The 14835-nt window shown below is 42.4% G+C and overlaps 1 protein-coding gene across 3 annotated transcripts; it reads right to left on the bottom strand.

Moving 5' to 3' along the window:
- Nucleotides 1-444: 444 nt before the first annotated feature.
- Nucleotides 445-14150, bottom strand: tcp11l2 (t-complex 11, testis-specific-like 2). Of its 3 annotated transcripts, XM_035784608.2 has the most exons (11): nt 13770-14083; nt 10080-10182; nt 7330-7519; nt 6925-7057; nt 6705-6825; nt 6159-6382; nt 5501-5637; nt 5037-5224; nt 4273-4454; nt 3913-4085; nt 445-2215 (listed from the first exon to the last, which is right to left on the bottom strand). In XM_035784608.2, exons 3-11 carry the CDS (start codon nt 7505-7507, stop codon nt 1944-1946), a joined length of 1608 nt encoding a protein of 535 aa, XP_035640501.1. In that variant the 5' UTR covers nt 7508-7519; nt 10080-10182; nt 13770-14083; the 3' UTR covers nt 445-1943. The 3 variants fall into 3 exon arrangements, with proteins under 3 accessions (XP_035640501.1, XP_035640502.1, XP_035640500.1); XM_035784609.2 differs by lacking the exons at nt 10080-10182; nt 13770-14083 and adding an exon at nt 14127-14150; XM_035784607.2 differs by lacking the exon at nt 10080-10182 and having other exon boundaries at nt 13770-14082.
- Nucleotides 14151-14835: the final 685 nt, after the last annotated feature.

Genomic DNA, 14835 nt, shown 5'->3' with positions numbered 1-14835 from the left:
GGTCAGTCATATTGGCACTCCCCAGAAGGAGCAGTCCTCCATAGGATAGGAATGAATGGAATTCTACATATTTTTTTGTTGTTGTAGTGGGGACAGTAACATTAGAACTTTAAAACAAAAATACACTTTAAGGAAATGTTTTTTATATTTAGCTCACATATAATTTAAAACGTATGCATTAAGATGGAGGAGAGATGGCTTGAAAACAGTGCCCTCAGTCACTGCAGCAGAGAGGGTACAGGACTTGTCAGGTCACTGGAGTTCTTCGGTAATCTAACAGCAAGGAATGTTCCTTCTAGTTACATTCCTTGTCCGATTGTAATCCATACAATCTATGCCCTTTGCAGATAAAACCAACTGTCTTTGATTGATGGGTCTGTATGTAGACAACTATTTTCAATAAGCACACACACACACACACACAGGTCACTGCTAGACAAATAATAAGGTACTGCATGAGAGTTTATTGTATTATAGCTGCATTACATGAGAAGATAAAAATATATTTGTTCAAGTGAATTTTAAAAGCTAAAAAGATTCAATGTTTATTCTGCGTCAAAAAGTTCCATTGTGGGAAGTTTTAGACATTTCAAAACATCTTCAGCACCTCTAATGACTTGAGTTCTAAACCAAAAGATAGATATTACATAAAATGTCCAGAGATATACAGCCTTTGGATATCTTTTAGGGAAATATAGGTATAGAAGGACAACTAATACTGGTACCTAGAAGATATAAAGCAAGCGACTTAATAAATGCACTGACACAAATAACAAAACAAAAATCAGTCACATTCAAACAACCCAACAAAATGACTGAATACTATGCAAGGGCTAACATACAACAAAACATTTTCCAACGAATGTTAACACAAAATAAAACATGCATTATATTTATCTCCAAAAGGTCAAAGGTCAGAATCCATCAGGATTAGTGATTCCATAACCATATCAATTAATCAGTCCCCCCCCCTAAAAAAGTTAAATATTAATTAAGTCTACTAATTTAGCTCAAGTGATTTAAACATGTATTCGACATGTTGGAAAGCAACAATTAAAACAAGTCTCTTGTTTTCATTCAAGATGACATTTCCCGAGCCCTAACCAGTTTAATGGCGAGTTATCACAAGCCGACATAAGTTAAAAACAAACTTTTTATATTTCTATTCAAATGGTGGCACGTCAATGAATAAGCTAATGGCATGAATAATATAGCATTTTGTGTTCTGGATTTGTCAACGTGTAACAAACAGTTATAGATCAACTTTATTTAACCTACAGCATAAAGCATACGAAATGTGATGTTATAAAAATGGGCGACATGATTCTAAATATATAGGCCTTTCCCTTTTGTCATAAAGTCTATGAAACGTGTATAAATGTTCTTTGTAACAGCAGCACTTCATGAACATTCTACCCTTTTCCGATGACACCCTCCAAAATAACAACAGAAGAATGTATGTCGAGCACTCCCTTCCATGCCAGCGCAGATTCACAACGTACCCGGATCTAATTCAAAAGGGCATTGGGAAAGATTCCTCACACAAAACACTAGGGTCAGTTTTTAGGTATGAATCTACACAAAATCTAACAGATCAGGTCAGGTGTCACAAAGCGGATGTCGCAATACACGACAGTGGGAGGTGGATTAGTCAAAGCTTGGACGTGCACCACAATTGCTCATTGTCATTTTCCTGACGCAGCTCTAATACACATACCCCAACGTTCTATGCAAAACGTAGCTGTGATACTACTTAATCTAAAGCCTAAGGGAAGGACGGTTAGGGATGGGGGGAGCGATTGCAGCCTCAAGGAATCAGAATGACCACTGGGGGGGTGGATTTAGGTAGCTGCTAAGTCATTCCTTTCTTTGCCCCTTTTTCAAATAAGGTGTTGTCAGCTCCAGCTTTGTACTGCTCCTGGCTCGGTAGGTAGGCGGCGGTCCTAGTTGGAGTTCACAGGGTTCTGTATGCTGGGGTCCTGAGGTGCGGTGGCTGCCGGTGGAGGCGCCGTGTTACTGAAGAGCAGGGTCTTGAGGATCATCATGTAGAAGGGGCTGTAGACCTGCTTGTTGAAGTTGACCAGGCTTACAAAGGTGACCGCCAAGGAGGTGAGCTCCGGTTGGATCAGGGCCAGGCCTCCGGGCGTCGGGGGCGGATTCACGTGAGAGTTGGGCGTGGCGAGGAGCACCCGGAAGTACTGCTGGACCCTTCCCTCTGGAAAAGGAACAGAGAAGAGGGACAGAAAAAACAGAGTGATCAGAAAAACAGGCATGAGACAATTGTGAGCTATTCAAGCAATTCAATAAACGGGAGCAAAGTCAGTCCATTCGGCATTCCATACACAGTCCATTCGGAAAGTATTCAGACCCCTTCTTCCACATTTTGTTATGTTACAGCCTCATTCAAAAATGTATAACATTTTATATTAAATCCTCATTGATCTACACACATACCCCATAATGACTGAGCGAAAAAACAGGTTCAGAAACTTGCAAATGTATTAAAAATAAAACAGAAATATCTGATTTGAATATTCAGACCCTTTCCTATGAAACTTGAAATTGAGCACAAGTGCATCCTGTTTCCATTGATCATCCTTGAGATGTTTCTATAACTTGGAGTCCACTTGTGGTAAAGTCAATTGATTTGATTTGATTTGGAGAGGCACACACCTGTCTATATAAGGTCCCACAGTTGATAGTGCATGTCAGAGCAAAAAACCAAGCCATGAGGTCGAAGGAATTGTCCATAGAGCTCCGAGACAGGATTGTGTCAAGGCACAGATCTGGAGAAGGGTACCAAAACATTTCTGCAGCATTGAAGTTCCTCAAGAACACAGTGGACCCCATCATTCTTAAATGGAAGAAGTTTGGAACCACCAAGACTCTTCCTAGAGCTGGCTGCCCAAGCCAAACTGAACAATCGGGGGAGAAGAGCCTTGGTCAGGGAGGTGACCAAGAACCAGATGGTCACTCCGACAGAGCTCCTCTGTGGAGATGGGAGAACCTTCTGTAGCACTCCACCAATTAGGCCTTTATGTTAGTGGCCAGACGGAAGCCACTCCTCAGTAAAAAGGCACATAACAGCCCACTTGGAAATTGCCAAATGGCACCTAAAGGACTCTCAGACCATGAGAAACAAGATTCTCTGGTCTGATGAAATCAAGATTGAACTCTTTGGCCTGAATCCCAAGCGTCACGTCAGGAGGAAACCTGGCACCATCTCTACGGTGAAGCATGGTGGTGGCAGCATCATGCTGTGGGGATGTTTTTCAGTAGCAGGGACTGTGAGACTAGTCAGGAAAAGACCAAGATGAACGGCGAAAAGTTCCTTAGAGATCCTTGATTGAAAACCTGCTCCAGAATGTTCAGGACCTCAGACTGGGGTGAAGTCTCTGAATGTCCTTGAGTGGCCCAGTCTGAGCCCGGACTTGAACCCAAACAAACCCCGCTAGAGACCTGAAAATAGCTGTGCAGCGACGCTCCCCATCCAACCTGACAGAGCTTGAGAGGATCTGCAGAGAAGAATGGGATAAACTCCCCAAATACAGGTGTTCCAAGCTTGTAACATCATACCCAAGAAGACTCAAGGCTGTAATCGCTGCCAAAGGTGCTTCAACAGAGTACTGAGTAAAGGGTCTGAATACTTATGTAAATGTGATATTTCCATTTTTTTTATTGTTATAAATTTACAAAATAAAAAATGTATTTGTCTTGTCATTATAGGGTATAGTGTATAGATTGAATATTTAATACATTTTAGAGTAAGGCTGTAACGTAACAAAATGTGGAAAAAGTCAAGGGGTCTGAATACTTTCCGAATGCAATGTAGCTTGGCTGAGAACATTGCATTAAATATCAAATTAAATAGTTAGTGAGCCATGTCAGGCCCTCAGGTGTTGTTTTGCTTACCCACAAGACTGCGGATAGGGTTGTTTTCCTGGGTGATGCTGGTGATCTGGCCCTTGAGTGTGACCTGGAGTTCTGGGGGCAAGGCTGGGTAGTTCCTCTCAGTCAGGGACTTGTTGAGCTCACAGCAGATCTGACCACTGACGTTCCCCAGCGCCTCTGACAGGTTAAAGTCCCTGCAGAGTGGAGGAAGTCAGTCTCAATTTTCACATTGAAATGTATGTTGCTTCTACACCTGCATTGCTTGTTGTTTGGGGTTTTAGGCTGGGTTTCTGTACAGCACTTTGAGATATCAGCTGATGTACAAAGGGCTATATAAATACATTTGATTTGATATGTTTATGTGTGTTATGTAGAACCTACGGTCTGTGCATGCCCTCCAGGAGCACGCTGGCCATCCTCTTGAGACGCTCGGCCAGTGCGGGCAGCCCCGAGATGGGCCCTCCGATGGCGCTGTAGACAATGAGCAGCACGGAGGCCACGGCCTTTAGCAGCTGGAGCCTCCGCTGGAGCTCCCGCAGACGCACCTCGTCTGTCATCAGGGTCTGAGTGTGTCATATACACACACACACACACACACATGGCTTTCACATATAGGGACGGATCATCAACTTAAGCAACATTTTTACTTAGTCTCCCATTGACATCAATGCATGACTAAATTAACATTTGACATGAGTGGAAGTTAGGATTCACCCCATGGAGACTAGATTTTAGACAATGGTCATTTAATAGACTTGTGGTTGTAAGTTGGTTGAGAGAGATGGTACCTTCTTTCAGACACTTGTATTCATATGGAATTCACACACATTTAAGACACACAAACAAACCCTCTAGGTAATAGTCTATATGCAAATAAACACCACAAATTCATTAGACCAAGAAGTATAATACACAGAAACAAACACCTGTCAACATCCTCGTCACCTCTATTTACACACACACACATTTCCCCTGTGAACATTCAGCAACACCCTCGCCACTTGACAAACACACTGAATGTCACCTTTTCTTAATAACAAAAGACAAGTAATCCAATGGCAATCATGATATGTCTTGAATAAGCAAATAATTATTTTGAAACCATCTGTCTACTAACACACACATACACACACATTTCAACCCACCTCAGGCAGTGGGCTCTTGTGGTAGTCCCAGGTTAGGATGCGGATGAATCCACTGTTGAAGACCAGGAGGGGACTTGGCAGGGCTTTCCCCGCCTTCCCATGGCCGTTGGGCTGCTCCACAGTTGGCATGGAGAAAAGCACTTCCTCCAGAGAGGACTTGATCCACTCAGTGGTATGGTCCAATGCACCTGAGGAAGTTAGGACAGTCATTTGTGTGGCATTTAATAGTGATTGACATCTTTCATTTAATGATGTAGAGAAATCACACCCACGCTACACATGCTGTACATCCCACAACTCAAACATCCCCTAATACCATAAAGCAGTACAGGCTCATAATTTAGGTCCCAGGAGCACACAAAGTTAAAAAATGAATGAATACTATGCGACCTTTAGGCAGTCAACGGTCAAATTGCCAATAAAATGTTCCTCATAAACAAAGGTTAATAACAACGCAGACTCACTGGGAGTCTTCTCCACGATGCTCTGGAACTTGGCCCTCTCATACTCCACTGACTGCCTCTGCAGATCGGGCCGCAGGCTCTGGATGGTAAAGTTCACCATGTCCATCTTCATCAGGTCCAGCACCCGGAAGATCTCCCTGCTCAATGTAATAACATTCTCAAAACAGATGGTTCCAGAAGTAATACCTAGTGACTTGCCGGCATCAAACCCATGCCTCAACATCTGTACTTCTAGCTTTGGAGTTTTAAAAGGATCAATTGAATTTACCAAAGGTGGACTTCAATTAAGTTGTAGAAACATCTCAAGGATGATCAATGGAAACAGAATACGTCGGAGCTCAATTTTGATTCTCGTAGCAAAATAAGGTATTTTTTTATATATTTATTTTCAAATTTTGCAAAAATGTCTAGAAACCTGCTTTTGCTTTGTCATTGTGGTATTGTGTGTCTATGGTTACATTTTTTTAAATCAATTTTAGAATAAGGATGTAAAGTAACAAAATGTGGAAAAAGTCAAAGAGGTCTGAACACTTTCCGAATGCACGGTAGCTTTAGAGAGCTAAAAGGATCAAATGGATGCTGGCCATATATGGGGATGGCCACAATTATCCAAATAAATATTCACAAGGGTTGGAAACAAAACTTTGCCCAAACGTACTTGAACATTGATACAACGTTGTCTGGGTTCTCGCAGAGCTTCTTGACCTCGTCGTCACGGACCGGGGCGCACAGCTTGCCCATGATGGTGACGATGTAAGAGGCCAGGCCCTGTATGTCCACTGCTTCCTTGTCCGCCTGCTGGCGAATCAGATCCATGTCCAGCACCTCCAGGATCTGAGTCCGCAGCCGATTGGCTCCCGGGCTCAGGAACGACAGCAGGATCTGTTCATAGTAAATGGTTTTAAAAAATGAAGGAAAGAAACAATATATAGCTAGAAGATATCAATCTTCAAAAGCTATTAGCCCATTTTAAATACATCCTTATTGCGTACATTCACAATACACACACAATTGGACAGGTGAAAGAATGGATTCCACTACATAACTGTTGCTTATCCACTTGTGTCAGATCAGTGATTACTGCTCAGGGAGTTAGAAATGATACGTTTTCAAAGTCTTCCAACAGGGTCATCTTCCTGAAAAGATAAGCTTTCCAACCATGGATTCATCAAGATTGATAGAGGGGAAAGGGGCCAAAGCTCACCTCTCTGATCTCCTCCAGCAGTTTGATGGCGTGCTCATACTCTGGTGGGTCATCATTCAGCTCAGACTCCAGGCTATCCCAGAACGCCTTGTGAACTATATCTTTGACTTGCTTCTCCAAACTGAAAAGGAGAATTGAATATCATCAGTTGTCAATTGGCATTTGTGTAGCCCAAGTGATGGCCATGTTCACTGGGCGTCCATTTTGAAGTGGTAGGTACCTGTTCTGAGGTAGGTGGGGCTGCTCCACATGAAAGTCACGGTTGACGATGATCTCGTGGGCCAGGGTCAGGTTGGACAGGTCCCGGGCAGAAGACATGACATCATCCAGCGTTACAGTTTTGGGAGGGCTAGCTGTAAATAGGGGGCATAAAAATAAAAACAAAGTGTTGAGAGTAGCCATTTTGGCGTTTGAAAGCTCAACCAAAGTGGGGAGAGGGCACACAGTGTTGCATTCCAATTATCTATACTCCTCCAAAAGGTGATGACGACACCAATCCGATGCTTTTAAATCAATGGTGGGAAGTGTGCAAGTGCACACTTTCTGGAAATGCAATTTTTAGGGTGACATTTTGACTAGCCTAAGAAGCAGTCCTACTAGACAGGGAAGAAGGAGATTTACTCACAGGAGGGCGAGCTGTGCTTGCTGCTGGAGCAGTCACTGGTGAAGCTCTGGCGGGAGCAGTCAAAGTCGCTGGCAGACGTGATGCTGTTACAGCGGTCCGACGACGACTCGGCGTCGCTGCTGGCGTCCTCGCTGCCAGTGGTGGACATGGAGGTGGGCCGCTCGTCAGTCCCAGGCATGGCGGGCTAGCGCTGCAGGCAGGCACAGCATTATTTAAGCCTACATGAGTACTGTAACATGTGGTTGAATGCACTGGATGGTACCCACAAGTTTCTCTCTCAAGTTGTTCTCTTATGGAAAAATAAGGGGTTTCTAAGTCTTGTGTAGTGGGGGTCAGGCAGTTGTAGAAAGAACCTTGAGTTTGAGCTTACATTCATTATCTAGCTATAAAAGGCACTGGACTGGCCATGAGATTGTTAAACCTAACTTAACCTCCCTTTCCAAAGTCTGAGGTCCCCCAATAAAAACATTTGCACTACCTTACTGAAGACACTACTCCAATCTTTCAACTGCCCCTTTTTGGTTTGGTGTGTTACCATTACCATGTGTGTTTTTTCCTGTGTTCCTGTTGCTAGGAGAGACAGGGTGTATAACACAGGACAGTATAACAGCTGTTAGGCCAGAGTGGCCATGGAAACCGGAGTAGGGTCATCCACTTGTGCCCCAGTTAAGATAAAAGGATCAACACACAGTTTCCAAAACGATTCAGACATTAGTTGACTTTAAAGATGGTGCTGCAAAAAAAAGAGGAATATTATCACCATAGTTCAGCCAGTACAGCCAACTTCCACAATAACAAAACAAAGGGACAGTGTTATGAATGGGATCGCATGAGTCTCCAGGGTAACATGATAACAGGCAAATTCTCAGCCAACCGTCCACAGATCCAGTTACACTTCACTGCTTAGATGAACAGGGTAATCATTCTCGTGTACCGTACATCGTTCCAAGCAACATAAAAGGCACACTTCCAGCCGTCCCGTCAATGAGATCACGTAAACAACTTGGCCTACACTTTTTAGAACAACACGTGTTGTTGAGGCAAATTACTTGAATTTAGGCCAATAGTTTTAAAATGGACCTTAAAACATTCCAATACACTATGTCGAACTACTAGGCCAACGTGCCAAATACAGAAGACACAGTATCAGACGTGTGTTGCCCTGCTGGTGTTTTCTTTGCCAGATAGCCCAACAACTCCAGTCCAGAGAGCTAGGTGGTGCTTCCTTCTTATGGAAGAAGGCTGTGACTTTATAGTCTATGCCTGTGTGTAGTCTCAGTCATGACCTTCATCGTCATTCTCCTGTCAGACATGGCAAGGTCATAACCCATATCTCAAAGGTCACAAGAGAAAGGGAACGCCTGAAGTTGTTGCATCCAGAAAGCATTCAGACCCCCAATCTACAAAGCAAAATCAAGTTGTAGAAACACCTCAGGGATGATCAATGGAAACAGGATGCACCGGATCTTAATTTCAAATCTCATAGCAAAGTGTCTGAATACTTACGTAAATATTTTTTTTAAATATATTTTTTAAATCAACTGTTTTCTCTTTCTCATTATGGGGTATTGTGTGTAGATTGAGGGGGGAAAAAATTATTCAATTTTAGAACAAGGCTGTAATGTAACAAAATGTGGAAAGTCAAGGGGTCTGAATGCTTTCCGAATGCACTGTATTTGCTTGCTAGATCAGCCCATGTCTATTGTGATACCTGAAGTGATGTGCCCTGTCCTACCAATGAAGGATAAACAGGCAGGTGATTCAGGTATCACAATAGACATGGGCTGATCTAGCAAGCAAACCCAGCACAAGGATCTACGCTGACCTTAATCATTATCATTATTTTCCCTTCCAAGGAACATGTGTGCGCCCAAATAGAAAAATGTTGGCGCACACAAAGACATTTAAGAGCACAATGGAAAATAGTTAAGGTAATAAAGCTAGAATCCTTTATATATTTCTAGGCACACTTGTGCTCCTACATTTAAATTCCAGGTAGCACAGTAACATATTTATGGGCGCATGTGTGAGTAAAATGGTTGCACTGTAGAGCCCTGACCCAGGAGGAAAAGGAACTTCACATAGGGTTACAGAGCAGGGATTGAGATGAAGGTCTGAAAGGCATTCGCCCATCGGCCAAGTCAGGAGTATTTGTAATGCCCGAAGATTATGATCAAGTATGATCATTTTAAGCTATTTTCCCCTAGACAAGAACCAGATAAACTAGAAAGACCAGACAACTGAAATTCTTAGCATTTTGGTTGTTAACAGTAAAAATAAATATCACATGCCCATTGGGACAACCACAGAGCAGGCCCAACTTGCACAGCTGCTCTGGTCACTTGCCCTGGGAAATACGGTAACTGTTAATGTCAATCCCTGCAGAGCAACTGACACTTCACCACCACTTGACACTGCACAGTGGCTATAAATAGCCTAGGATATGTCTATTACTGTAGTTAGGCGAGTTAGTTCGATATGATCACATTACAATCACAAAGTGTCCCGTAGCCACATGAAGACAAAATAGCTACCCTTGTGTGTGCAGTGCACGGACTATATCAGTGAACAACTGTGGGGAAAATAGCTTTCCATGGCAACGCTGTCATTGGTTGATTCCCCATCGCTTTGTCTAAACAGACCGTTACCATGGTTACGCCATGGATTAGCAGTCTGACCGAAGTTGCCCTAAAAAATACGCAGTAGGCTCTACAAGCCAGGATGTTGAATGAAATGATATTTACACTTACTTTACCAGTTGTACATGCTGTTGATCCTTTTGGAGGTAGGTGGTGGAGATAAGGTAAACAACCTTTCCTGTGGATACCCTACTTTTTGCGGTGTTGGTAGTTTCTGTAAATTGTATTTTCAATCGTTTCAGGCATTGCACGTTATGCACAATATGTCAATTTACTTTTATCAATAGTTAGCATTGAAACATTTAAAAGTGACCTTGCCCAAGAGAGATTTGCATAGTTATCAAAATGTCATGCCAGGGTAAGCCTACACGAAACACAGACCTTATATGACATCATTCTAAAATCCACAGGAGGCTGCTGAGGGGAGGATGGCTCATTATAAAATGGCTGGAACAGAGCGAATAGAATGGCATCAAACACATGGAAAACATGTTTGATGTCGTTGATACTATTCCACTTAAGCCATTACCACGAGCCTGTTATCTCAAATTAAGGTGCCGCCAACCTCCTGTGCTAAAATCACAGATTGAAAAATGTATGGTGAAAAAACAATTGGAACCATTTCTGGGTTTTATGACTCATACTGTGGTACTCAATTGCATCAGTATTTTTTTCTTCATATATACACACAACCATATACAGACCATTGTACTAAAAGTTGGGCAAAGAACACTTCCCTGCAAATGCTTTGTTTCAGATCACCTAGTACATAAGGACAAAAATCAGCAGACAATTGGTAAAGTACAGCCGTGGTCAAAAGTTGAGAATGACACAGATATTAATCTTCAAAGTCTGCTGCCTCAGTTTGTATGATGGCAATTTGAATATACTCCAGAATGTTATAAAGAGTGATCAGATGAATTGCAAAGTCCCTCTTTGCACCTAAATCAACCATTTATCGGATCATCAAGAACTTCAAGGAGAGCGGTTCAATTGTTGTGAAGAAGGCTTCAGGGCGCCCAAGAAAGTCCAGCAAGCGCCAGGACCGTCTCCTAAAGTTGATTCAGCTGCGGGATCGGGGCACCACCAGTACAGAGCTTGCTCAGGAATGGCAGCAGGCAGATGTGAGTGCATCTGCACGCACAGTGAGGTGAAGACTTTGAGGATGGCCTGGTGTCTAGAAGGGCAGCATAGAAGCCCCTTCTCTCCAGGAAAAACATCAGGGACAGACTGATATTCTGCAAAGGGTACAGGGATTGGACTGCTGAGGACTGGGGTAAAGTCATTGTCTCTGATGAATCCCCTTTCCGATTGTTTGGGACATCCGGAAAAAAGCTTGTCCAGAGAAGACAAGGTGAGCGCTACCATCAGTCCTGTCATGCCAACAGTAAAGCATCCTGAGACCATTCATGTGTGGGGTTGCTTCTCAGCCAAGGGAGTGGGCTCACTCACAATTTTGCCTAAGAACACAGCCATGAATAAAGAATGGTACCAACACATCTTCCGAGAGCAACTTCTCCCAACCATCACAACTATGAAATAACACATATGGAATAATGAAGTAACCAAAACAAGTGCTAAACAATAAAAAAATATATATAGATCGATTCTTCAAAGTAGGCACCCTTTGCCTTGACAGCTTTGTACACTCTTGGCATTCTCTCAAACAGCTTCATGAGGTAGTCACTTGGAATGCATTTCAAATTAACAGGTGTGCCTTCTTAAAAGTTAATTTGTGGAATTTAGTACCTTCTTAATGCATTTGAGCCAATCTGTTGTGTTGTGACAAGGTAGGGGCGGTATACAGAAGATAGGGCTATTTGGTAAAAGACCAAGTCCATTTTATGGTATAGAACAGCTCAAACAAGCAAAAAAACAATGACAGTGCATCATTACTATTAAGACATGAAGGTCAGTCAAAGTGGAAAATGTGCAGTTGCAAAAACCATCCAGCACTATGATGAAACTGGCTCTCGTGAGGATCACCACAAGAATGGAAGACCCAGAGTTACCTCTACTGCAGAGGATAAGTTCATTAGAATTACCAGCCTCAAATTGCAGCCCAAATAAATGCGTCAGAGTTCAAGTTACAGACACATCTCAACATCAACTGTTCAGATGAGACTGTGTGAATCAGGCCTTCATGGTTGAAACTAGAAGCACAAGCATTTCGCTACATTCGCATTAACATCTGCTAACCATGTGTATGTGACAATAACAATTTGATGGAATTGCTGAAAAAAAAAAAACACTACTGAAGGACACCAATAAGAAGAGACTTGCTTGGGCCAAGAAACACAAGCAATGGATATTAGACTGGTGGAAATCTGTCCTTTGGTCTGATGAGTCCAAATTTGAGAATTTTGGGTCCAACTTCTGTCTTTGTGAGACGCAGAGTAGGTGAACAGATCTCTGCATGTGTGGTTCCCACCGCGAAGCATAGAGGAGGAGAAGACGTGATGGTGTGGGGGTGCTTTGCTGGTGACACTGTCAGTGATTTATTTAGAATTCAAGGTACACTTAACCAGCATGGCTACCAGAGCATTCTGCAGCAATAGGCCATCCTATCTGGTTTGCGCTTAGTGGGACTATCATTTATTTTTCAACAGGACAATGACCCAACACCCCTCCAGGCTGTGTAAGGGCTATTTGACCAAGAAGGAGAGTGATGGAGTGCTGCATCAGATGAATTGGCCTACACAATCACCCGACCTCAACCCAATTGAGATGGTTTGGGATGAGTTGGACCACAGAGTGAAGGAAAAGCAGCCAACAAGTGCTCAGCATATGTGGGAACTCCTTCAAGACTGTTGGAAAAGCATTCCAGGTGAAGCTGGTTGAGAGAATGCCAAGAGTGTGCAAAGCTGTCATCAAGGCAAAGGGTGGCTATTTTGAAGAATCTAAACTACAACATGTTATTTGTTTAACACTTTTGGTTACTACATGATTCCATGTGTTATTCATAGTTTGTCTTCACTATTAAAAATAAATAAAACCCCTTGAATGAGGTGTGTCCAAACGTTTGACTGGTACTGTACATTCAGATTAAGTATATTCAAACGTCTGACTTTTGATGGGAATGCTCACAAAAAGTGAGCCTGCGTTCAGCCCTACAAGGCTGGTTCCAGCAAAGGGCATTTTCAGTTAAACTGCAGTACACTGTACAAGCTGCATGCACAAAACAATATATCCACACACGCGTCACTGAGAAGTACACGTGATCCTGCAGCACCAAAACAAGAGCGCTGGACAAGACTGAGAAGAGATCTGCCTGTGCCAAAAGAAACGCAAGACAATAACTATGTCGCTGAAAGGGTTTTAATTGATTGCAAAGGATGTTGATCCTCGCATCTAGTTACACAGGGAGAATTGTACTGAAGCTACCCACTCCAATTAAAATGTCGCTACAAGCAATAGTTGTTATTGTTACGGATGAAGTCACAAGCGTGATCGTGCAAGCGTAGCAAGCTGACGACGTTAGATTAATCTGACAATGAGCTAAATGGCTTTTTAACAGCTAGAAGATATACAATGTTATTCATTTGTTTGTAAACAAGAATGCTAACGCTAAATCACCAAATTATAATGGGTTCAAGTTTGTAACTAACGTTACGATTACATACATCCAGCTCAATCACACCAACAAGGATAAACATGACCCAAACAATACATTGGTAACTAGCAACATCATAGCATAGGTGACTGTTATCATGCTCAAATGGTTTCGCTATCTAGCTAAGTTCCCACCTAGCATGTGCTAATGCTAACAAAAATATACGTCGAAATATAGCTATGTTTTACCTTTTTCACGTCTCCGCTTTGGGAGACTAGGTTATACACCAAAAGAGTCGTTTGTAAAGGAGGTTGAGTCTAGTTAGCTGACGGCACTTTAGTATTTTTAAAGGTCCAAGACCACAGCTGGCTTGCGGTACGATTTGGGCTAAACCGTTCAGTAGCGGTGGGGAGTACTTTGTTGGGCAACGTTAATACAAACCTAAACCGTATATACAAACAGCAATTTATGGATAGATAGCTATCATTATATAACGAATATATGTTTCATTCATCTCAATATATGGTATTATCCCCGGATTTAGCTCACTGAAAGAAAATATCCACTTCGATATATGACACGTCCATTGTTTACAGTACAATTACCTCCCTTTCCTTCTCGATGAATGGTAGGCTCTGCTTCACATGGGACTTCTTTGTTTACGGATGTGACGTTTGTGAAAGATTAAATACATTTTTACAAAACATTCAACAATACATGATGCCACATACATAGTTTTGTTTATATTTCGTATCCAGTACATGACATCTCGAACGTGTTATCAGGGATCCTTGGGGCGTCCCTACCCCTAAAACCCTATTCAAAGATTTTACAACTAACCCCTAAGCATTTTACATTACAACTTCAATGGGGGAGGGGTTAGGGACGTCCCAGGGAACCGAGAGAGCAATAACCGTGAGGAAAATTCCTCTCACAATTTTATTTGTCACCTCCCCTTATCAAGGATACTCAAAGGCACAGTAAGGACACAACCAGTTTATTTATTTTTTACATTTGACCTTTATTTAACTAGGCAAGTCAGTTAAGAACAAATTATTATTTATAATGGCGGCCGAACCTGGACAAAACTGGGCCAATTGTGCAACACCCTATGGGACTCCCAATCACGGCCGGATGTGATGCAGCCTGGATTCAAACCAGGAACTGTAGTTTGAAGTAACTCTTGCACTGAGATGCAGTGCCTTAGACCGCTGTGCCACTCGTCTATGCTGTGCAGTAAGGTTGTATGGTTTATTTTGTTTTGTGCTGGTAGGTAAACAATGCAAAAACATACATGCAAAAGGATTGCTCTGT

This window comes from Oncorhynchus keta, unplaced genomic scaffold (genome assembly GCF_023373465.1).
Source record: "Oncorhynchus keta strain PuntledgeMale-10-30-2019 unplaced genomic scaffold, Oket_V2 Un_contig_2440_pilon_pilon, whole genome shotgun sequence".
Classification (NCBI taxonomy): Eukaryota; Metazoa; Chordata; class Actinopteri; order Salmoniformes; family Salmonidae; genus Oncorhynchus; species Oncorhynchus keta.
Note: the sequence above shows the minus strand (reverse complement) of the source record. Positions and strands in the feature narration are given on the sequence as shown.

Coding starts and splice junctions, on each gene's coding strand:
- tcp11l2 (XM_035784609.2), bottom strand. CDS start 7,507: ATGCCTGGGACTGACGAGCGGCCCACCTCCATGTCCACCACTGGCAGC. Junction 4,455..5,036: donor ACAAGAGCCCACTGCCTGAG/GTGGGTTGAAAT, acceptor TGACACACTCAG/ACCCTGATGACAGACGAGGT. Junction 4,086..4,272: donor CTGGAGGGCATGCACAGACC/GTAGGTTCTACA, acceptor TCCACTCTGCAG/GGACTTTAACCTGTCAGAGG.